This window comes from Balaenoptera borealis, assembly GCF_965194805.1.
Source record: "Balaenoptera borealis genome assembly, chromosome: 11".
Classification (NCBI taxonomy): Eukaryota; Metazoa; Chordata; class Mammalia; order Artiodactyla; family Balaenopteridae; genus Balaenoptera; species Balaenoptera borealis.
In genome coordinates this window covers 45,353,205-45,377,583 of record NC_138868.1, presented here as the reverse complement: position 1 = coordinate 45,377,583, position 24,379 = coordinate 45,353,205, and the positions used below count along the sequence as shown (strand labels likewise).

General features: G+C 47.3%; 1 protein-coding gene and 1 pseudogene across 4 annotated transcripts in view; both read right to left on the bottom strand.

Annotated features, from left to right (window-relative positions):
* GALNT18 (polypeptide N-acetylgalactosaminyltransferase 18) overlaps nucleotides 1-24,379 on the bottom strand; it is a 340,031-nt gene that overhangs the window by 51,565 nt on the left and 264,087 nt on the right. For all 3 annotated transcript variants that reach the window (XM_082341541.1, XM_082341542.1, XM_082341540.1), the window contains one exon: nucleotides 7,059-7,244. In XM_082341541.1, the coding sequence (XP_082197667.1) occupies nucleotides 7,059-7,244 (186 nt within the window). The remainder of the gene's footprint in view (nucleotides 1-7,058; nucleotides 7,245-24,379) is intronic.
* LOC309605616 (60 kDa heat shock protein, mitochondrial-like) lies at nucleotides 7,441-22,490 on the bottom strand (annotated as a pseudogene). Its single transcript has 2 exons — nucleotides 20,259-22,490; nucleotides 7,441-19,945 (listed from the first exon to the last, which is right to left on the bottom strand). The product of its transcript is annotated as a 60 kDa heat shock protein, mitochondrial-like (transcript).

Here is a 24,379-nt window from a genome sequence, read left to right as displayed (position 1 = left end):
ATCCTTAAAAATTACTAAAAGAAAAAAAAGCTGTAGTCTTTGTATAAGTGAAATAAATGGGAAGAATACAGTCTGATTAAGGTTTTCTCTACCTCAAGAGATAAGATGAGAGATTCTGAACTGCTGGGGGAGAGGAAGAGGGAAGGGAAAGAGTTGAAGATGGAATAATGCTAATTACATTACTATTCCTAAGGATCATGGCAGCTAAGTCTTACATAACACAATGTGTCAGGCTGTGCTCTGCATGAGACAGGCACATATATTTATATTTTACTTATATTAAATTTATGTATGTACATGGTCCCATTTAAACCTATGAGGGAGCACAATATAATCCTCATTTTACAGATGAGGAGTTGAGACAAAGGGAGGTTCAGTGACCTCCTGGGTGACTTGCCCAGAGTCCCACAGGTAATAAGTGGTGGACCTGAGAGTTGAACCCAATCAACCTGGGTCTGGAGTTTGTGAATTAAAATTTACCCGGCGCATTTTTAGGAGCCTGCCCTTCTGCCTCCTAAGACCAAGTCCCTATGGGAGAAGCAGCCTCTCTCTTTACGCCTGGGGGGCTTAGCATAGACAGCACTGTGTCTCTCACTTCCCAGGTGTACCAGAGAGGTGGCCCTTGAGCCACCTGCTGCCATATGCAGCAGACAAGGAGTAGACATGGAGACATGGATGTGTCCTTGAGTGAGAGCGAGAGAGAAGCCCCTACGTTTCTTGTGATCCCAGAGCAGAGGGGAAGCCCTGGGCTTGCACCCCAGCTGTTGAACAGGGCACAGAAGCAGCTGAGAAAGAGCTGATGCCACAGCAGAGGATGGAGGGGGGTCCCTCCAGCTGGGGATCAGATGGAGACGGGTGACATCTCAGAGGACGACACCATGGAGCCAGGGATCAGAGGGGCACGTGGTATCTCATGAGACATCAGCCCAGAGCAGAGACAGAGGAAGATGGGGAAGCACATACAGCTCTCTCCCACCGACACTGCAGTCCATGTGCTGGCAGTGTGACCCCATCTGGTTCTGCCATCAACTCCGGGATCAAGTTACAGGGGATGGGAAATAATGAAATTGACAGTTTAAGTCTGAAATGTCTGGGAAAAATCACAAAGATGGCTGCTGCATGTATCTGGACATGATCAGAACACATTTTTGATATCAGTCAACAGGGGCTTGAGTCAAAACAAAATGTAGATATAGAAGAAATACATTTATTTTTGCCCACCAGAGTTCAGGTCATGTAAAAATTTGAACCTGCCACAGCCTGAAAGTTTAAGTTCCAGACTCCTAGGGTGCAGTTTCAGTGAGGATATACCTTTTGAATATTTCTCGATGACCTTGTCTCTGATGGGTCTGCTCCCTGGCTCCTGCTGGGAGCCCTCCCAGCAACTGCTACTTGGCCTTTCTCTGCTGGACCCCAGCTCCCTGACGATCAGGAAACATGTTCTGCTGACCTCTGTACCCACAGTCTAGCGCTGCGTCTGAACTATATTGATGAGACCGAGTTGAAAAAATATTTATGAAATAGTGAACTTAGCAACTGACAATAAAGGTATCCTGCTCACCCCCCCCACACCCCAAGACATCTGTTAAGTATTAACTCTTTAAACTTCTCTGCACTTTATCCTCACATCACAAAGCTATTTGCCTGGATCCAGGTCTTCTCGCTTCATGCTATACTTGCCTTTATGTGATGACAAATTAACACTGTCTCAGCTTTTACAGAAAGCAACTAGAAGAACCTACCTCAGGAAGGCCTCTGTATTTTCCTAAAAATCTAGGTTCCCATGGGAAAACTTCCTTTCTACATTCAGGATCAAAGGAAGGTTTGTCTCTCTACTTATAATCTAATCAAAAGTGGGGGAGAGACAATCCATCAGGAGTCCATCTCTCCTTTAACTTCTAGGAGACTCAAGAACCAGAGTTTTGCTCAGCTTAACGTGTCTGGATATCGTGTCCCTTTCCTCTTCCTGTTTACTAATGGACTTTTGCCTTTCCATTTTAACGGTTCAGCACATCTGTACTGTGTGTTTACTGTAAATTGCATCAAACTCTTTTTCAGAGCAGGGGGAGGAAATTGAGAAATAAGCAAACATTCTCAGAGAAGGTCACCTTGACCTTTATTATTAGAAAACAATAAACGTATCTTCCCCCTTTGCTAAATACTTAGTGTAGAGGGTTGAATAGTGCCCCTCCCCAGTATCATGTCCGCCCAGAACCTCCGAACGTGACCTTATTTGGAAATAGGATCTTGCGGATATAATTAACTAGAGATCTTGAGACGAAATCGTTCTGGATTTAGGATGAGCCTACATCTTCATAAGAGAAAGGAGAGGGAGGCCTGAACGCACAGAGACACAGAGACAGAGGCAGAGAATGGAAAGATACATCTACCAGCCAAGGAACCCCTAGAGCCACCACAAGCTGGAAAAGGCAAGGAAGGATCCTCCCCCAGAGCCTTTGGAGGGAGCACGGCCCTGACAGCACCTTGATTTGGAGCTTCTGGCCTCCAGAACTGTGACAGAACACATTTCTGCCACCAGTTTGTGATCATTTGTTCTGGCAGCCCTAGGACACTAACATACTTAGCCACACAAAAAGCTGTCCAGTATACCTGCCTGTGTGTGCAGCCAGACACAAAATTCCTTGTAGCCAAACCCAAAGAAGGGCTGTTGCCTAAGAACCGTGGTGAGTCATCCTTGGCACTCAGCCTGTCTTCGGGCAAGAGGAAGCAGGGGCGCATCTAGAGCTCCTGAACCCTGTGTAAGAAAATACTGATGCTTTGCTGCAGACTGACTTTGTTTGTTGATAAGCAAACTGATTTTCACTTAAAGTAGAGGCTGCATGAGTGGAAGGCTCCTCTGGATTTCCAAAAGCTTGGGACTGAATGTGATTAAGAGTGAGTGAGAGAGCTGGTTCTGTTCAGTGCACCGCCCAGGAAGGACTCCGCATAGAAGGAAGCGAGGGAGGATGACTGCTCAGCAAGAGCATTTTAAAGCTGGGGCGGGAATGCAGAGGGTGCAGGTGATCACGTGGACAACAAGAGTTAACACTTCTCTAGTGCTTTCCATTTGCCAAGCACTGATCAAAGTCTTTCCACATATTAACTTATTTAATTCTCCAGGGAGCCACTAGGCAGGGGTGAAGGGTTCCAGCTCTACATTTGCAGTTGGGATGCTGTAGACAAAACGTTAAGTAAATCGGGAACACATGCGCCTGTGACTGAACAGAATGTATTGAGATGCCACCACATCAAGGGCAGCTGGGAAAATTACTGGGGAAAACATGGAGGGATGCAGCACCCACATTTCCTCCCTCTTCTTTCTTTTTCAACTCATCTTTATTGAGTGCCTAGACTGTGTCAGGTGCTGTCCTAAGCATCATGCATACGAATAGGAAGAAGTCACAGTCTGCCTGAAAGCAGAGTCTGGAAGATCCAGACAAGTAAACAGACTCTGCACACAGTGTGAAGCATGGCGGGAAGCAGAGAGTGCTGAGGGACAGTGGAAGAGGGGCCTTAGTCCATCCCCAGGTGTGGGGCAGCCAGGATGAAGGGGAAAGGGAGGAGAGCAGTCAAGGAAGGCTTCCTGGAGTAGGTGACGCTAAGGGTGAGTTTGGAAAGATAAGCAGGATTAGCTAAACTAGTGTCACCCAAACCTGGTTTTCCCAAACCAGCACCTGGGGAGCTTTTTACAGATTCTGGTACCACTATACACCTCCTCAGTAAAATCTCTGAGGACGAGACCCAGAATCAGTATTTTTTAAAAGGTCTCCAAGTGATTCTGATGCAGTTGGTCTGTAGATCTGCTTTTAGGAGCCACTGACCAAGGGAAAAAGGGATCACACATATGGCCAGCAGATTCATTTGTTAACAAGAATTAGTGAGGTTTTACTGAGCCCTGACCACGTGCCCCACCTTGTGCTAGGCCTGGTGACACAGATATGAATAATAAAATCTGTCCTCAGAGAGCCCATGGTCTAGTGCAATGGTTCTCAGCCCTGGATGGACATTAAAATCCCCAAAGAGCTTTCTTAAAAAAAAAAGTCCCCTTCCAAACCAATTAAATCATAATCTCTGGGGTGGAGGCCAAGTGATTTTAAAGTTCAGCCAGATTTGAGACTCACTGGTCTAATGAGAGAGACTTTCAGACAACGGAACATTCTCTTACAGGGCGATGATGCAATGACAGAGACACGCAGGCAAAAAGGGGCTTTCTCCCCAGCTGGGGCTGGCTTCTAGAGAAGAGGTCGCCCGAGCTGAGTCTAAAACGATGGAGGAGAATTGGTAAGGGTGGAGGCTGGGGAAGCGGTTTTGGGAGGAATTCCAAGCAGAGAGGACGAAATGGGCCAACACACCGAGATGAGAAACAGCCTGGTGTGGACGGGGAGCTCGGGGCAGTTCCCCTAGCCCACGCTGTCTGCAGGGCCTCCAAAATAAGGATAGTGGGCAGTGCGGCTGGAGAGGTGGGTGGAGGAGAAAGCTCAGATCCATGTCTAACACCGGACTTTATGCCTGATCTTGTGCACACGGAGAGTCGTGTAAAGATTTCAAGTAGGACAAGGACATGGTCGCTGTGAGTTTTTTAAAAGGATGACTTTGGGCAGTGGGGAGTATGAATTTGAGGGGTAAGACTTGAGCCAGGGAAACCAACCAGAGGCTGTTGCAGAGGAAGAGACGAGGCCTGAACTCAGAAGTGAGAGGCACGGAAAGGTGGGCTCGGTGATGGACTGGGAATGGAAGACGATTAAAGGAAGACCCTCAGGTCTAAGCTCACATGTCTGGTCAGATGGTGGTACCATGACTTCAGACAGAGAATAAGAACAGAAGCAGACTCGGGGGGAAAAAGATGTACGCAGTGCAGTCAGATTCAGTCTGAAGGGCCTGTGGGAACAGCCAGGAGAAGATGCGTGGCTGAAAGTCTGAAGCTAAAGGCAGAAGTCTGGCTGGAGAGAGTAACTAGGAAGCCGTCAATGTATAGGTGGTGCAGAGCCCAAGAGTAGATGGGATTACCCTGGAGATGCATATCATGAGAGCAGGTGGCCAAGGACGGGCCCCTGGGGAGCACTTAAGCCACCACTGGAAGTAAGCCTTGCCCACAAGGAGTTGGGAGCAGTCGGAGAGAAGAGGACGCTCTGGGGTGTGGAATCCTCGAGCTAAGGGAGTGAAGAGTTTCAAGGAAAAGGTGGGATCCTGTAAGTGAAAGACTTAAAATAGCCATTAAATTCAGCAGTTAGGAGGCCCATGATGACTTTGTTAAAAGCAGCTTCGAGGTAGTATTGGGCTGTGACTTGAGAAGTGGATGGGAGGTGGAAAAGTGTTGACTCTTTCCACAAACCTGAAAGAGGCAGAAGAGGGAGTCTGGACATACAAGCGAACAGGGGGGGGTCAAGAGGAAACACGCTGATCCCTTCCTTCTCCTCCTAAGGCTTCATCCTGGACATTTCCACCCCTCATCTGGCTTTCTTGTGTTACCCCTCCAGCCCCACCCACTTGACTTTGTTTGAACCCTTCTAGGAGTCACAGGCAGACGCTGAGTTTCATCATTTTCCAATTACTTCTACTCACTCACTTCTCTACTATTCTTTGGATTTGCTGTCTATTTCAACATCTGGCAGCTGTAATCGGGGGGAGAGGGCTACAAAGTCTGCAGCTTTGGGGTGCAGAGAGAAGGGGGACAACAGTAATGGACAGGATCCCAGTCCTTTGCAGAAGCCGGGGATCCACACCGCTTCGCTGGTGAGCTCCTGGGGAGTTTCCAAGTGTGCTTAACATTTTGCTATCAGAGGACACCCACAGCAGGGCTCAGCATCCTGCCCAGAATGCTGTGATCCAACGCCCACAGCCACAGATGGGGCTAGAAGGCACCACCGTTTCCCTAGAAACACTCCCACTGTCAGAGCTGCATTCGGGGCTGGTTCATTAGGGCTGGCTGCACTCCCGCTGGTAATGCTTGGTTCTTCATTCTTCTTCCCAGCTGCTGAAATCTCACTGATTGTAGGAGGATGCAATCAGCCCAAGACCGCTCCCCCTGGTCGTGGTAGTGAGGGGGTTGCCTGAAAGCTCCCACCCATGACCCAGCCTACTTTCTCAATCACTCAGCCTGAGCAAAACATTAGCTTGGTGGACACATCGGGGAAGAAGGCCTTCATATGGAAACTTTAAGAAAAGATCAATCATTGCCCTATTAGGAAGAGAGAATGGAAGCTTTCTAAAGGACTCACGAGGGGAAGCCATGGCCTTGGGAGGAAGGCAAGAGGTCATGCAGTCAACAGCTCCGTTTCACATAAAATGCAACATAAGCAACGATCTCCAGGCAGACCAGCTGGCAAGCAGGTGGGGATCCCGTGGCTGGCATCTGTTGGGTTCTCCCAACCCAGCGGTCCAAGGTTACTTCCATATGACACACAGCAAGGCTGAACAGAACTACCAAAGAAACACTGCTTTCTCTCTCACACTTCTTAAGTGTGCATGACTAGAGGGCTAGAGGACAGTGGCAGGTGATGATGAGGTTCGGTGAGGGTTAAAAGTAGCCTAAAAAATGTGGGAATGTAGCCCAGCCCCATCCATGTGGCTCAAGCAATCCCAAAGGCATAGGAATATTCCTTATTGGTCTGGTCAAAGGTTCGATGGAGAAGTTTGAATCCAGTCTACAGGGAAATTAAGGTGCATTTTGTGAATGTTGGTAATTACTGGGATATTTGTCATCCAGGACCATGAAATATCTATTGTCAGAGAAGCTGAGAACCTGGGAGCATGTTGGAACCTTGGAGCCACGTGGTCCAACTTTGTCACATAGAATGAGGACACTGCTGTCTGGAGGGAAGGAGCCCTCCTTCGAGGAGGAGGTGACCAGGGGTGGGGTGGGTAAGACATGCCTTAGCACCCTATAGTCAGCCACTTTTCTTCAACGTCTTGTATCTTAGGGTTTGAGAATTCACTCCAGCATGGCGAACAAGACTCTGGCTATCCCCTGGGAAGAAGGGTTGAATCTCAGGTGTGTTTTGTTTGTTTTTTTTTCCCCAACAACCCCCAAGAAACACACCCCCACGGGGGCTTCCTACCTCTTGGGGTATGTTCCATGCCATGTACACATGGCTTTTAAATTCGTCCATCCAGACTTCAGCCACCCTGAGGGCGTTCCTGCGGACATGGGCCGTGAGGTCCTCGGTGTAGGGCTTGTGGGCTCGCTCAATGTGGGCAATCCGCGAGCAGGGCAGGACCTCTACGCTCCCGCCACACTGCCACACCTGCGGAAGACACGGGCCATGCGTCAGTGCCCAGACCTGACCCTGAGCCTGGAACCCAGACCACAGGTGACCATGAACGTGAGCTCAGACACATCCAGCTCTCCTCACCTTACTCTCCTGTCTGCAAAGGGAGCGAGCTGTACCTTATTTCTACTCCTAGAACAGGAAGGTTATTGAGTCATTAATTTGTGTCCTGTTTCCAGTTGCTGTGGATTTACCAGCAAAGAATTAATGCACCCTCCCTCTCCAGTCTTTCCGCCCTCCCTCCCCCAAAGAAGAGACGAGACGTTTTGTGACCAGCGATCTGGGTTCTCCTTGCCCCGGGGGAGAAGTTAACAAAATCCTTGATAACGGTCTCTGCAGCTGTGCTTGACATGGATGGACCAGCAGAGCCTCCCAACAGAGACATCGCCTTAAAATGGACCACCTGGGCCTGGACACGGATGAGTGATCTCCACAGGGAGAGCCAGGCGCCCTGCTCCGGCTCCACCTTTCCTGGGCTCTGAGTTCTGTCAGAACCCAAGGGAGGGGGAGCTATAAAGAAGGGAATAGTATGAAACTTCTCCCTGACCTTGGTGAGTAGGAGCTTGAACAGGATGCAATTGGATTTTGAAAAATAAAGAAAAATGACCTTGTAACCTGAGCGTCGAGGGACAGTGTCTTGGAGCCCTTGCCACAATCATTCCAGCCACTCTGGAAGTTCAATGTTCCGGAATGTGCACATCCTTTTGCGTCTTTAGGCCTTTGCCCATTCTATTTGTAATTTTGGAATGCCTTCCCTACTCCTTCTCCAGCTGAAAAAAATATCATCTCTCAAGAGCTTGGCCACCCAGCCACACTATTGTGGGGTCTTTGTTTAATTCTTGGGGCAGAGCTTCCTCCTCTGGCCCTCAAAGCTCTTGATACCACAACTTACCTGCTAATAGGTCAGCCTCCCCCTCACTCTGTGTTGCTGGAGGGCAGAACCCATATCTCATTCGTTTCTCATCTCCAGCACAGAACACAAGGCCTGGTACATATAGCTACTTTGTAAGTACTTGTTGAATAAATATATAAATGATTGATGCCTAACCAGACAATATCAGTAGATGGTTGGTGCTTAGTAAAGTGGGATGAATCTGAAATACCTGGTCAGAGAGGATGAGTGAGGCTTTTGGCGGAAAGCAATCAAGATCTCTTGGTGGACAGCGGTGGTCACTTATTAGGTATTGTCAACTGGACAATTTGGCGGATGATATTTGTGCTTATAATGTGTACTCATCGACAACCGTAGGTCTTCCTCCAAGGTAAGGTCAGCTTCAAATTTAGCTTAATTCCCCTCCCTCCCGTGCTAGTTAGGAAGAGAATGTCTTCTCTTCCACCAGGCTATTTCACACCAGTTGGTCCTGTTGGAAGTTGGAAGGCAATAGACGGACTAAGCTTGTCTTGCATTTAGTATATTATTAATATTTAGGGCCAATGGAAAGGAAACAAGCATCCCCACTGAGCGTCCACTATGTGCCAGGCACCGGCACAAATCACACATAGTAGCTGTGTGACCTTGGGTTATTTACTTGATCTCAGTGTGCCTCAGTTTCCTCATCTCCGATGGGGATCCCAACAGTTCCCATCTCAAGAGGTTGCTGAGGAGATTAAAGTGTTCATATACAAAGTGCTTAGAAAGATGCCTGGCACATAATTAGCGATCACTCAGCCTCAGCTATTACTGAACAAATGATACACAGCAGAATCTTCAGAATAACCCTGTGAGGTAGTGGTTATTGTCTCCAATGCCAAATGAGGAAACTGAGACCAAGGCTGTCCCTTGCCCAAGACCACACTGCTGGTATGAAGGCAAAAGGATGAGTCTGAGCCTGACCGAAGCTCAAGAAAGTGCCAGTGCTTCCCCAGGTGACCATGGTTTGAAGGAAGTTTCCACACCCAGGGGTGGTTCTGAGGACCAGGAAAGGAAGCCATGGAAGGCTCTGGGGTGTGTACCTTTATGTCCATGACCTGTATATTCTGGGGACTGTGCTGATTTCCAATTCACTTTGCTCAGATTTGCAAGGAAAGCCTGTGAATACTGTGAATATGTTACTGATAACACACGGAGTCAGGGTAATTATTCTTTGTGCTACTGGAATGGAGGCTACTAATTGACATATTTCAGCGACCCAACACAGTACATGATTTGGAACAAAGCTCTTTTATTCCAAGACCTGTCTCTCAAAGAGTCAGTCGCCATTTCATCTTAAGAGTGGGAGCATCTGCCGCGGTTCTAATCAGAAGGGTGGTGGCAGCACCTCCCATTCTGCCCTTAGCTGCACAGTGAAAGGAGCCCTGTGAATTCACTGCTGACCTCTTGAAGCCACTCCCCTTTCCCCATCCTGTAGCCACCGCCCTCATCCAGACCGCTGCCACGTCCCATCTGGACTCTGCAACAGCCTCCAAACAACTGCCCTCCCTCCTGCCTTCCTCCTCCAGTCTCTTCTCCACCCAGCAGCCAGAGTGATCTTTTGAAGGTGTACATTGGATCCCGTCCCGCCTGCACGGCGCCCTCCCCCGCACAGCCCCTGAGGCTCCAGGGGCCTGGTCCCTGCCCACCCCTCCAGCCTCGTGCTTGCTTCCCAACATACTCCGTGCTGCAGTCATGCTGACAGTTTTTACTTCCTCCAGCATGCTGGGTTTCCTCTCACCTCTGGATTTCTGCACATGCAATTGCATACCCACCCCGCCCCGCTTCACCTGACATCCTTGGGGTGTCAGTTCAGCGTCACAGTTCTGTATCCCCTTCAACTAGGTGAGCCTGTCCTGCTCTGTGGTCCCAGCCCTGTCTTTCCCGACCATGACACTCTGGTACCTGCTGGTTTACTAATCTCCTTCCCTCTTTCAAAATGTTCTCCAAGCTCTTCACCATATTCTCCATTAGACATGTGCTAAATGGTGCCTAGAACAGGTCACGGGTTTCCAGCAGAGGTGGGGTGGCTGGGCTGGGTGGGAGTAGCACATGGTTTGTAAAAGCACGGCTTTGGAGCCAGCGAGAAGTGGATTCCAATTTTTACCTCTGCCACCTGCTGCTGTGTCACCCTTGGCAGGATATTTCTCCTCCCAAGTCTCAATTTCGCCCGGTAGAAGAAGGGGATGGAGTGCAGGTAGGTGTTTGACCCTGAGCCTGCCTCCGGGTGAGCTCTGTACGCATGGCAGTCGAGGTGGGATCAGGACATCTGGGTCTATTCTGGCCCCACCATGTGCTGGCTGAGCGGCAACGCTCGGGTAATTAACATCCCGTCTATGAAACTCAAATTACAGCGATTGCTACACTGAGCTGCGGGCTCTGGAAGCCCCTGTCGTAATGCTCGGAATATTGCAAGCCCTTAGCCTGCACTTGTTATTACTGAGTATTTTATAATAACCATTATGATTGCTGCTATTGGCTTCTCCTGTACAGCCAGCTTCAGGGGACAAATGATTGCAGAGGAGTCACGTGTCTGGCTGAAGCCCAGCAGACAACAGACGTGCTGCTCTCCAGAGTGCCTGGCCCAGCAGGGAGAGGTTCCTCTCCAGAGACTGGAAACACCTGTTCACCTACAGGTTGTCTCCGCTCTCCTCTCTTCTGTGAAAAGAAACGCATCTATTGTGAGCATCTGCCTTGGATATAGCCTTTGGGTTCCTGGCAGCTTCTGGTTGGAGCAGAAGATGTGTATTTGGCGTGTTTGCCCCTCCACTTCTGGACGCTGCCCGATGACCCTGAAATAAACAAGAGGGAGCCTGTGCTCCACGATCCCCACACGACGAGCAGCTCCGCTGACCAATGGCTTGCTCCAGAGAGAATCTCAGAAGTCTTACCCACAGCTGATCTCAGAGACCCTCTCGTGGATGGCAGACAAAAGGATAGGAAAGAAAATCACTGGCATTTGGACCTCATGAAAGATGACATCATGAAGCTTCCATGGGGGTTTGGGAGCATGAGGAAGTAAAAGGGATCCAGGCCTGGGACACAGGTCTTAGCTGGCATGATGTGGCAAGACCCAAACCAGATAGAGGCTATAGACGGGAGGCATTGTGCCAGAGAAGCAGGGCCGCTGGAGGGAGGGCAAAGATGTGGGACAGAATGATGGCTTAGCATTGCAAGTTCTAGGGGGCAGAGATGCCAAGAGGAGGAAGGGCAAGGGTTGGGTACCAAAGGGGTGGCTGAGAAATGAGGACCAAGGGTCAGCAACCAAGAAGGCAGATGAGGTCGCAGGGCACAGGAAGCCACTATCAAGGTAGGACTTACTTTTTACCTAGCGCGCTTGTGACCCAGGCTCATAACAAGTGAGGCGTGTGCTAGTCTTACAGGCACTGGGGACGCCTGGTGGCACGTCAGCCCAAGGCTGGACCTCGTGGCTTCTGGATGGGCACTGGGCAACATGTTTCTTGACCACACCAATTTTTTTCCTGTCTCTGTGCCTTTTCACCTGCTATTCCATCTTTCTGGAATAAATCCCGCACTCATTACCCAGCTCAAATCTTACCTTCTTTCACCCACCCAGTCTAAATTAGATCCCCTCTGAATACTTTTAGCACCCCACCCTTTTTCTTAATAATGCTTATTCATAATACTTCTATTTACGTATTTCTTCATTCAATGTCTGCCCTCCACCTCCATTGCCCTGCTAAAGTATAAGCTCCAGGAAGACAAGGAGTACGTTGCATATACCAGCACCAGGCACTCAGGACATGTTCAATAACCGTGATCTGAATGAGTGATTCCAGCAATCCCAGAGCCCTGGGCTTTCACTCACCGTATAGAGAGGCCGCTTAACCCGCTTAGCTGGCTCCTCTAATAAAGGCCATAAACATAAAATGTGCCAGATTTTACTGAACACAATGACTTCCTTCAAACCCAAGTGGTTTTTCAGCAAAGCTCTGACATTTAAGTGCATGTTGCTACAAACAAGAAGAGTTACTTTGGCTGCAGAGCTTGAATTACCGTTATAAAACTCGGGAAGTTATCAAATGAACCTGGGCGACTGCAGGCAGTTTCGTCTTATGGAACCATGAACTCACTGTAGAGAAAGCCCCCCACCTAGCCAACGCTTCCAGACGCCCACGGAGGAGCTGCTGGGCTGCCCCCAGACGTGACCGAGAACCTGAACTGTTGTAAACAGAAGAGCGAGTCACACTCACTGACAGCCCTACCCAGGGAGCCCTAATCCTGTGATTGTTTCTGAAAAAACTTGGTGCATCCATCTGGGAACTACAAGAAAGCTCGCAGGTCTTGAGGGCTGGTAGACAGAGTGTGAATCCTGCCTCTGTCACACATTAGCCTTTGACTTGGACCTGTTCTTGGATGTCAGTTGCCTTTTTATTGGGGCAACTGGCAGGTTTAAAAGAGATGCTGTATGAAAAGCTCCCTCTAGCAAAGATAGGCATCTAGTAAGTTCTTAGGAAGGATCAGGTTCCCTTCCCTTCCCAGGACTGGGAGCTGCTGGTACAAGGTCAGGGTCAGAAGACAGTTTATGTCCTATGTTGGCCACTTACATAAATAGACCTGTTTACTTCCCAAGCCTCAGTTTCTCCCAACTGCCAAATGGAGGAGCTGGACTCGGTGACATGTTAGATACCTTATACTTTTTGCATTCTGTGGTTCTAAGTGTTCTTGCCAGTACCTCAAATATTACCCAGTATTTGAGACAACTGGTAGAGTTGTGAATTGCGAGTTATAAAATAGGGAGACACTGGAGGCAAGACATCAGGATACAGTGTGACCATTTCTCCTACTCAGAGTCTGGTGATCACTCTGTAGTCTTTGGTAGGAATAGCAGATAACACTCCCATGTTAAATCCATTCACTGATTAATGTCCTTCTGAAGCACTGGGTTAAGAAGGATTCTGAGGCTCTGTCTGGGCTCAGTGGAAAAACATGCCACCATTTATTAGTAATATCTACCGAGGGTAAGTGATTGGGGGGCAGTGGCACCTTAGTCTTGTACTTCATAACCACAGTCCACAGGATAAGATCCCAAATCCTGTCCAGCTTTTATCTCCTTATGACATTTAATAAGCTCTTCTCTCTTGGCAAAATGTTCCCACTGTTCCCTTAGCCCAGACATCCTCCTTCCTGCTCTCCGTCCATCCAAAGCCAGCCTGGCCCTGTTCCTCCAAAGTCCTGAATCACGATTTGCACCACTCAAGTGGTCCTTATTTCTTGGCTCATGTTGTTAATTACCTTTTTATGTGTAGCTGTCTCGCCTAACTTGGCTGTGAAATGCTGAGATAAGAGTCGAAAGCCAACCCAGGCAGGCTGGCGGGAGGAAGACGAGGAAGATGGAGGCTGAGGCCTGAGAATGGCTGGCAGAAGACCAGCAACGTGTTTGCAGAGTGGTTGTAGGGTCAGAAATGCAGGCAAACAAAGACACTGACTAGGGCATCACCTAGACACCGCATGCGTCTCACTCTAGTAGCAGCCGTGCATGGGAATGAGAAGGAAAGAGAGGTCAAACCTGGACAAAGCTAAGTCAAAAGCCAGAGGCTGTCAGCCTCTTCCCACTATCACATATATTTATTTGCCTGGCTAATTCCTACCTACTTTCCCTGTCTGCCCTGAATTTGGTTAAATGCCTCTGCTCTGCATTCCCATGTCACCTATATACCTCCTCCAGCTGTGTGCCTGTGTACATTGTATATGTACAGTTTAAAGACACATAACACAAGGGACAACTGTTTACCTACCGCCCACTTAAGAAACACTACTGGCAGCAACTTAGAAATCTCTGTGTACTCCTCCTTACCCACAAAGGTAACCCATTATCCTGAATCTTGTTAATAATTTCCTTGCCATCAAGCTCGACTACGTACTTAGTTTTACCTGGTTTTAAATGCTGTATAAGTGGAAGTATATTGTCTGCATTCTTCAACTTGCTTCTTGCTTCATTTATTTTCATCACCATTGTGTTCCATTGTATAAATGTACACACATTTATTTATGCATTCTCCTGGTGGTCCACAGTCTGGTTGTTTTCAGGATTATGAATAGTGGTCCTTCGAGTATTCTTATACGTGTCTCCTGGCACCCAAGAGAGAGCACCTGTCTGTGTATCTACACATAGTGGAATTTCTGAGCCATAGGTTATAACACACATTCAACTCTCCCAGGGAGAGTGAAACTCTTCCAAAGTGAGAATCCCATGTTCCAGTCCCACCAGAACAGATGAGCACTCATTTTGCTTTACAATCTTGCCAACATTTGGCATCGTTCATAGATGGGTGTGAAATTCACTCTCACTGTAGTTTTAATTTGCATTTCCCTGAGTACCAGTGAGATGGAGCTTTTTTCCTATTTATGGGCCCAAAACACCAGCCTGTGAGAGAAGACCCATGGCCACCTTGCTCTCCTTAAGGAATCTCAAGAGCCTAAATAGGCCTGGCACATGATAGATACTCGATAAATTGCATGAATGAAGGATTGAGAGTTGAGCCTTAGTTCTGAGTCATCCCCTGTGCACTTTCCTTGGTGCTCTCCCAGCTTTCCAAAGGCAGATATTTCATTATTTTCAAGTGTAAGGAAACATTTTTTAAAGTCTGACAATGCTTATTCTTCCATCAGACTCCAAAGAAAAACACTCCCTGGGGATCCAGTTTCCCAAGCCCTATTCTTACAATAAAACACTGCCAAAAGGTCTTTTGGACAGAATTGCTGCTCGGGGGAAAAAAAAAAAATGATGCTTTTTCTTGGAAGGTGTCCCTGAAGGGGTCTGATTTTGGGTCAGCTGTAAGAAGCCCTTGAAGCAGTTTCCCTGTTTGAAAGGGATCCTTCCTAACTATCAGAAGGCAGCAGGAGGATTCATCTGGCAGGAATCCAAGAAGAGACCAGCTGGGCTGGAATGTCTGCAAACTTTTCATGAAGAAAAAGTTAAAAGGCTGTTTTGCAGGGACTTGAGATTTGCTGAAATAGCTGTTTACCTATAGGAAACCCAAGGGCAGCCATGGTGCCAAGCTCAGCAAACCAGCCCATCACAGACAGGGGCCCCAGCTTTCCTTGGACCCTAATGCTCTGACTCTAAAGATTGGGACCATGAAAGTTCATTTCCTTATGGGAAATTCCAGGAGGATCGCTTAGCAAACATGTGGTCACTGAGATTAGACGCCCTCTTTCAGTGGTTCCAAACAAGGTGAACTTATACATGGTTACCTTAAAACTCATAGCAGCCAACAGCCCTGATTACTATTGTCCAAATGCAGTCTGGGGTGGACTCAAGACAGAATGGAAGAAAAGGAAGAAGACAGGCCTGGTCCTACCTGGGGTTGGGGAAGTGGAGCCAGGAGAAGGGTGGTCTCCAAGAATGTGTCTGACTCCTATTGCTTACGAATATCTGTGCTCCTCTACATCTCCCAGCCTCCTTTGAAGTCGGGAGGGATTGTGTGAGCAGCTCAGGCCAATGAAATAAGAGAGGAAATTACAGCTGTCACTTTCAGGCCCAGGTGGGTAAGTATCCAGTGTGGGAAACCCATGAACACTTCTACCGCTTCTCCTCCCAATCCGCTGGATGTTTACGCCAAGATGACCTTGAAGTTCAAAGACGGGGAACCCCCAAGAAAAGCAACCTGAGTCCTAAGTTACCACTTGGATAAGAGCTGCCCAGGAGAGCCCCCCAACATTTAGAGGACTGTGAAGTGAGAAATAAACTTGTCCTGGGTTCAGCCTTTGGGGTTTGGGGGCTGCTGTTGAAGACTGTGATCATTTCCCTGATTCATACAAGCTGCCAGCATGTGGAGAGGCAAAGTGACCAGAGAGGCTTGGGCCCTGCAGCATGGATAACCAGGGGTTCAATCTATTGGGTGAGACTTTGCAGCAGAAGTTTCCAGGCATGGGGAGAGATTGTCCAGGTCCAGATGATGAGTCCATTCAGAGCAGGTCCCCACTAGGGACTGAAGATACAGAGAGGAGATTTAGTCCCCAGGGGGGAGAGAGGGAGCCGCCAGGGGTAGGCAGGTATTAGGACTCCTGCAAAACAGGCTGTAGGGGGGAGTCTGGTTCCAGTTCAGAACCAGAACAGCAGTAAGAAAAGCAAGCGAGAAGCCAGCAGGCTGGAAGGGGAGAAGCCAGGGGCTTGGAGACCATGCATGACTCAGGGTTCCTCCGACAGCCACAGGTAGCAGCCCCATGGCAGCTCCACAGATCCTAGTGTGAGCCAGGGGAGGCGGGGCTGCAGCCACACGGCCAGCCCTGGTCAGGTGACACAGTCTAGCAGGGCTGACCCTCACAGCTTCCCCCTGCATGAAGCTGAGAAGGCTAGTTCCAGCCCAGGCGTTTCTATAGAACCAAAACTACAGAAGCCCCAAGCTCTGAGACAGAAGTATTGGCCACGTTCCAAATCAGGGTCCCATTGACACGTGTGCTCTCTACTCTAATTGCATCTTTTGTTTTGAACTAAGATCTCTGGCCCCATTACCATCACTGATGCTGTTAGAGAATAATAATGAGCTTGAATGTCACAGGGACTCAGGGAACAATTTTCTGAAATCCAAATAAAACCCTTCTCGTCCCTAGTGTGAGAGTCATTTTTATCAGATAACTCAGCCCATCCATTTACTCAGGAGTTCTCAGAGCCCTCTCTGGTGGGTTAAGCCCCTCTGAATTGCTGTGAGCGCCTTCTCCTGTGGATGTATTCAGAAAAGCTCGCTCTACCCAGCTGCTATTCAGAGCTGATCCCCAGGACTATGTTTAATTTATACTTTGCTATATGAAGATGAACCACTGACTCATTTAATGTGGTTCCTTTTTTATGTCTTCAATCAGCGGCTGCTTCTTTCCTCTCTCAGAAGCTTAATCTAATCAGAAACAACCCCTACTCCCCAAATGAATGGCTCGTTAGCATGTTCCAATCAAATTCAAATTGACTGTCCATACCAGATGCCCCTCCCACACACACACCAAAAGGGTGACACTGGTCCAAAGGATAAGCCAGGAGGATAAGTTAGGAGGGTCCTTTCTGAAATGCAGGGCAATCAGAATCACTAGAGGAAAGTATAATACAATCTGTCACCTCCCAGCACGGTGGAGCCAGATGACAGGTGACCCATGTGTCACTGGGACAGCGTAGGTGGGGAAGTTTGGCAGACCCTGGGTGCAAACATTAGAGGAAAAGCTGTGTGTCTGGCCCAAGCATCACACCCACATTTGGCTCAGAGGAACCCTCGAGGTTATCATTCAGATGATAAAATGAATCTGAGATGCTGAACATTTTCTCACTCAGAAGTATTTGTTCTGAAGAGTTTTCTTCTTACTCCACTGGAATTCAGATTAAGAAAGGTAGTGTGCTGGGTCTTCACTTAAAGAGATTTGCCCTTTTCATATACATCAAAATGAATTGTCAGCTTGGGTTTCATCTCTGATAGGTACCTACAGCAAACTCACTTTAAAAATGGGATTTACAAAAGAGATCAGCATTGCAGTATAGCAGAACTGCAGGGGACCTAACAGATTACCTTTCATTTCCCACCTGAGGTTCAAGGTCACATGATAATATAGAAGCACAGTAGGAAATGTTTCCAAGACCTCTGCCTCTTGAGAGACAGGAGGACATTTTGGTCAGAGAACAGGGGTTAAACAGTCTTGCTGTCAAATCCTACAGTTTCCATTTGCTGGATCCGTGACTTCAGACATTTCATTTCACTTACTAATATTCAGTTTTCTTGTCTGTGAAATGGAGACAAAAATGACACGCTGCAAAAGTAGTTGTGAGGATCAAATGAGAGAATTTCAACACCTAGCCCAAGTTTAGAGCCCACTAAGTGTGAGGTATAACTATTATCAGTGTAAGATTCCACTGATGATAAGATTCACCACCGCTGTAATAAGAACTTTTCAGGGCAGGAGGAAACACCACATTCTGCTGAGCTCGAGATTTATATATCCACCTGCCTACATGTCTGTCTCCTCCACATGTGTATCTCTCAGGCATCGCAAGCTTACCTTGTCCAAAACCAAGTTCTTGCTTTCCTTCCCTGCCTCCCCAGCTGTCCCTTCGTCTTCCCCTCATCCATCTAATAGCCCACGCCTGAAACCTACATAAATAATTATGTAACTCATCCATAATTATCCAGTAATGCATCAGCAAATACAGTCAGTTCTACCTCCTAAATATAGCTTAAATTTAATCACATCTCTCAATATGCACAGACAACATTCTGGTCCAATTATTTTTGTGTGGACAACTCTATCAATAGCCTTTTTTTTTTTTTTTTTCTAACCAGGAATGTACAAATGTCCTTATTCAAAAATACAAAATAAATTATCTGTAGGCATGGACAATGACAGCAGTAAACCATTCTATGTTGTCAACTGAAACCAGTAACTGATGGTTATAGTGATTTTCTTAAACATCAGCCAGCCTTTTCTTCAGTCATCTCCTTCAACTGACCTCTCAAAGTTATTGGTGAGGAACGCTGCCTTGAGCTTCCTCTCACAGCTCATTAATGATGGTAAAGCACTATTCTAGGAATTAGGACATGCCACCTCCCATACCACCTCCCATTCCACCCATTCTGCCCATTCCAGGATCCTTCTCTTCTTTAGGAATTTCTGTGACTACACCTTCTGCTGTAGTTAACAGAGAGGCCACTCCAGCAGCATCCAGTAATGCACTTCTTACAACTTTAGTTGGATCAATGATTCCTTTTTCCACCATATTCACAAAATCTCCAAGCATAGCGTCATAACCAACTTCTGAAGAACTCTGCAAAATTTTCTCAACTTCAACACCTGCATTCTTAGCAATGGTCATTGCAGGAATTTTGAGTGTTTTTAAAATAATGTCTGTACTAATTTTTTGATCTTCGTTAGCTGGAGTTTTGAATCCAAGGCTGGAAGGCACTGAAGCAGGGCAGAGCCCCCTCCCAAAACAATGCCGTCTTCAACAGCAGCTCACATAGCATTAAGGGCATCTGTAACTCTGTCTTTCTTTTCATTCACTTCAACGTCACTTGTCCCACCAACCTTTAGCACAGCAACACCATCTGAGAGTTTTGCCAGACGTTCATTCAGTTTTTCCTTTTCATATTCACTAGCTGTAATATCTAACTGCTCGATGATTTCTTGAATACGCTTTTCAATTTGAGCCTTGTCACCTTTTCCTTTCAAGAGCATGGCATCATCTTTGGTCACAATGATCTCTCCAACTTTTCCTAAGTCATGAGGCTGAACATCTTCAAGATTTAGAGTTAGCCCTTCTTCTCCAAATACTGTACCACCAGTAGCAATAGCCCTGTCTTTAAGCTGGTTCTTTCTGTTGTCACCAAAACCTGGAGCTTTGACTGCTACAACCTGAAGACCAACTTTCAGCCTATTCAAAACGAGTGTACTTAGAGTTTCTCCATCCACATCTTCAGCAATTATGACCAAGGGCTTACGGTGAGCGTTGGCAATTCCAAGAGCAGGAACAATGGACTGGACACCAGAAATTTTCTTTTCACTCAACAGAACACAGGCATCTTGGAATTCACATTTCTGACCTTTTGATGTATTAATAAAGTATGCAGAGATATACCCTCTATCAAACTTCATGCCTTCAATAATTTCTAATTCGTCATTCAGTGTTTTTCCATCCTTTACTGTGATTAACGCCCTTTCTTCCAACCTTTTTCATCGCATCAGAAATGATGTTGCCAATTTCTTTGTCTCCATTTGCAGAAATCGTAGTAACCTGGGCGATCTCTTCTGGGGTTGCCACAGGTTTAGACTGCTTCTTCTTTTTTTTATTCTTAATTATTTACTTATTTATTTATGGCTGTGTTGGGTCTTCGTTTCTGTGCGAGGGCTTTCTCTAGTTATGGCAAGTGGGGGCCACTCTTCATCGTGGTGTGTGGGCCTCTCACTATCGCGGCCTCTCTTGTTGCGGAGCACAGGCTCCAGACGCGCAGGCTCAGTAATTGTGGCTCATGGGCCTAGTTGTTCCGCGGCATGTGGGATCTTCCCAGACCAGGGCTCGAACCCATGTCCCCTGCATTGGCAGGCAGATTCTCAACCACTGCGCCACCAGGGAAGCCCCTAGACTGCTTCTTAAGTTCAGCAATTACAGCATCAACAGCTAACATCACACCTCTCCTGATTTCTACTGGATTAGCACCTTTGCTAATCTTCTCAAAGCCTTCCTTGGCGATAGAGCGTGCCAGTACAGTAGCAGTGGTGGTGCCATCCCCAGCCTCTTCGTTTGTGTTATTGGCAACATCTTGAACAAGTTTAGCGCCAATATTTTTATATTTATCTTTTAAGTCAATGGACGTTGCAACAGTCACAGCATCTTTTGTCACTTTGGGACTTCCCCAACTCTGTTCAATAACCACTGTCCTTCCCTTTGGCCCCATAGTAACGGCTACAGCATCAGCTAAAAGGTCTACCCCTTGAAGCATTAAGGCTCGGGCATCCGCACCAAATTTTACATCTTTGGCATAAGCCCGAGTGAGATGAGGAGCCAGTGCCCTGGACGCTGGCCTCATCTGGTGAAGGACTGCGGGTAATCGAAGCATTTCTGTGGGGCGGCGGCACGGCTTGCGGGCGACGAGACAGGCAGTCGGCGGCGAGTGAGGGACAGACGGCAGGGCACACACAGCCATGAGCCCGTGGCCCCTCCCTCCCCCATCAATAGGCTTCTAACAAGTATTTTTGCTTCAACCTTTGTTGCTGTCCAGTCCATCTTCTAAAATTATAAATCAGACCATGTCCCTTCTCCGCTTTAATTCAATTCAACCATCATTTATTATTTCCTTCCTTTGTGCTGGGGGCTGTAATATGAGATGGGAATTTTGTCACTGAACGAAACCTACAAAGCCCATGACTTTTTGGAACTTACACTCTGTGTTTTTCATTGTGTCCCTCCGACCCTGAAAATTCGTATGTTGAATCCTTATCACCAGCCCCCCACCATGTGACTGTATTGGAGATAGAGCCTTTAAGGATGTGATGAAGGTCAAATAAGGTTGTAAGGGCTGAATCCTGACCAGACACAACTGGTGTCCTTATAAGAAGAGGAAGGGACCGTAGAGCTCTCTCTCTACCATGTAGGGCACAACAGGATGGTGGTTGTCTGGAAGCCAGGAAGAGAGCTCTCACCAGAATCTGACCATGCTTGTTCCCTGATCTCAGACTTTCAGCCTTCAGAACTGTGAGAAAATAAACTTCTGTTGTTTAAGCCATCCAGTCTATGGTATTTTGTTATGGCGGCCGGAATTAACTAATACAGCACTCATTACAATTTGTAACTATACATCTATTCTTTGTTCCCTTTTATCAGCTGTCTGTCCCATTATACCATCAGCTCCAAGAGGGAAGGGGCTGTGTTTACTTTTTAAACATTGTATGCCAAATATTAAGCATGTAATTTTAAGCATTACGTGATCAATGTTAAACACTGTATGCCCAATGTCACCTATGGCAGGCGCCTACCAAACAACGTCAAATGAATGAAAATGCATTAAACGTACACATAAAATTATAAGTTAAGTGATATGTCCTGGTTTGCCCATGACAACATTGGTTCATGCCTGCTGGTCCAGTGTAACAGTTAGTGGTATCCTCTTTTACTCTCAAAAGTGTTCTGATTAGGATAATAAATTGTAATTTATTTATATGTTTATTATTTATCTATATATGCCAAATTTTTCAGGCACAACCTGATTTTAGAAACATTGAAACCCAAGATAAGCATCTGTCTTGAAATCATAGTATTACTAATATTTTCTCTCCCCTACGCCATGATTTCTTTATAGGACTACCAGTTCTAAGGCAGTGAAAATGACACATGCCATCAAGACCCTCACTCACTGATGAGCAGCATTTGAAGTAGGCATAATGAATAAAGCCAGACACACTGCATTGAGTGTGGCCAGCACTAAGCAAGGAAAGAGGTCCCGTTCCTTAGACTATCCAAAACTAGAGAGACAGCCCAGACACAGAGAGAGACAGGACCTCGGGGAGTAAATGTCTCCTGGGGGTGTTACTGGGGGTAACTCTCTATCCTCAGGGCTGACTTTATGGGCAGGTAAGCCCGCTTGATGGAAAAACTTGTGTGTAGGGATAATTTCTGTAAACCATCATTGGTAAGCACTGGGAAATTTTACTCATCAGGATCTTGCCCCTTGCATCGCTTTACAAAGTGAAGAGCATTTGCAATGGGAGTAGATGTCTCTTAATTCCCCTTCTGCAAGTTCAGATTAGTGAGTATGAGGATTTTTCAAAAGAAAACCACAACACTGTTTGGATGGTGATCATGCTGGTAGAGATGCTGATGCTGAAGAGGAGGAGGGGGAGGAGGGGGAGGAGGAAGAAGAGGAGGAGGGGGAGGAGGAGGGGGAGGAGGAAGAAGAGGAGGAGGGGAGGAGGAGGGGAGGAGGAAGGGGAGGAGGAAGAAGAGGAGGAGGGGGAGGAGGAAGAAGAGGAGGAGGGGGAGGAGGAAGAAGAGGAGGGGGAGAGGAAGGGGAGGAGGAGGGGGAGAGGAAGGGGAGGAGGAAGGGGAGGAGGAAGGGGAGGAGGAGGAAGAGGAAGGGGAGGAGGAGGGAGAGGAGGAAGAGGGGGGAGGGGGAGGGGAGGGAGAGGAAGGGGAGGAGGAAGGAGAGGAGGAGGGGGGAGGAGGAAGTGGGGGGCAGTCCCTGCTCAGTTTCTATCAGTCATTCTGAGGAGCTGATTCTGGCCTTGCCTGGTGGTCCCTTCCTGGAAAATTGGAAACACGATGTAATGGTGGCAAAGAAGTTACCTTCCAAGGGCACAATACAAAGCAGCAGGCAGACTCAATTGAAGAAAGACAAAATACAAAACAAAAAAAGAATAAGAAAAGGAGAGAGAAACTGACCCTCTGGAGCTTTAACATCCATTGCTGGCTCCCAGGTTTTTTACGCTTTTGCTTTTGCTTTTTTCCCCAAATCAGGAAATTATACATTGAGACATTACTATTATCTAATCCACAGCCTATAATCAAATTTCATTAATGGTCCCAATAATGGCCTTTATAGCTATTTTCCACCTTGGTCCCAACTTTTTAACAAGGTAAAATTTTCTTCAGCTTGGCTCTCAAACCCCTTTATCAACTGTTACCTCTTCTGTGCAGCTTATTAATCTTACTTTGCTACGGCTCTCTCATTGAACACAATTAAAGAAATGTAAGTGTGAAGACCCTTCCAGAATAAAATTGTCCATGGGTCCTCTCCTTCTGCTCCCCACCACTTCTAGGTAATTGCTTCATTATGTACTTTTTTAATTGCTTTGTTCTTTAGGGATTCATTTTGCACTTATCTTTACTAACCTAAAACTTTTACAACGTACTGTTAAGCTGTGTCTGCTCGGCGGCTGGTTTGTAATTGCAGAGTCACTCCGTGGCGGGTGAGCGAAAGATAATGTGCTATGGCAAAGAGCCTTCCTCTCAATGTTTTCAGACACCTTCTGGCTACCCAGCATGGCAGAATAATTGGCTCTGGGCTGCTTGGGGCGCTAAGCTCCCCTCCCATATGGAGATCGCAAGCAGAGAAGACCCCGATCCCGGAGGTTTAGGCTTCGTAGGCCCCAGGATGCTCAGACCTCAAGGGCCCTGGGAATTTCAGGCCCCACGGTCCCAGGAGGCCACGCCTAGTGGCACACATTCCAACAGAGCAGGGCTGGCTACAGCTGACCACCTAGAAGGACAATGTCAACTCCTCTCTCAAGGTCAAGTCCATATTTTCCCAAGGCCCTTGCACTTGGCCTGTGCCTGCAAGCAGTTTTCAAGGAATCCCTCTCCCTCCATTCTTGGTCAAATAAAATCTCTAAACTCCTTGCCCCCTCAATCCCTCCTTTGAAATCTGTATTCTTTCACCACCCCTTGACCCCAACTGTCCCCTCAAAAGCTTCTTCCACTTGCATCTGGATGCCCTTTCTCCACTCATATTCTCACAGTACAGGGTTTTAGAGGCTTAGGCATCAGACAGAACCGTGTCCAAATCCCAGCTCCACCGAACTCTTTCTATGTGGGACCTGGGCAACTGACTCAACCTCTCTGAGCCTCAGTCTTCTCGACTGTAAAATGAGGATAATAATTCTAGCCTCTTGTGGTTCTCAGGACGAAATGACATACAGGATAAAACTCACCAGGATGTAAGCTCTAAGAGGGTACAACGTAGACAATCCTGTTCATCACTGTATGCCCAGC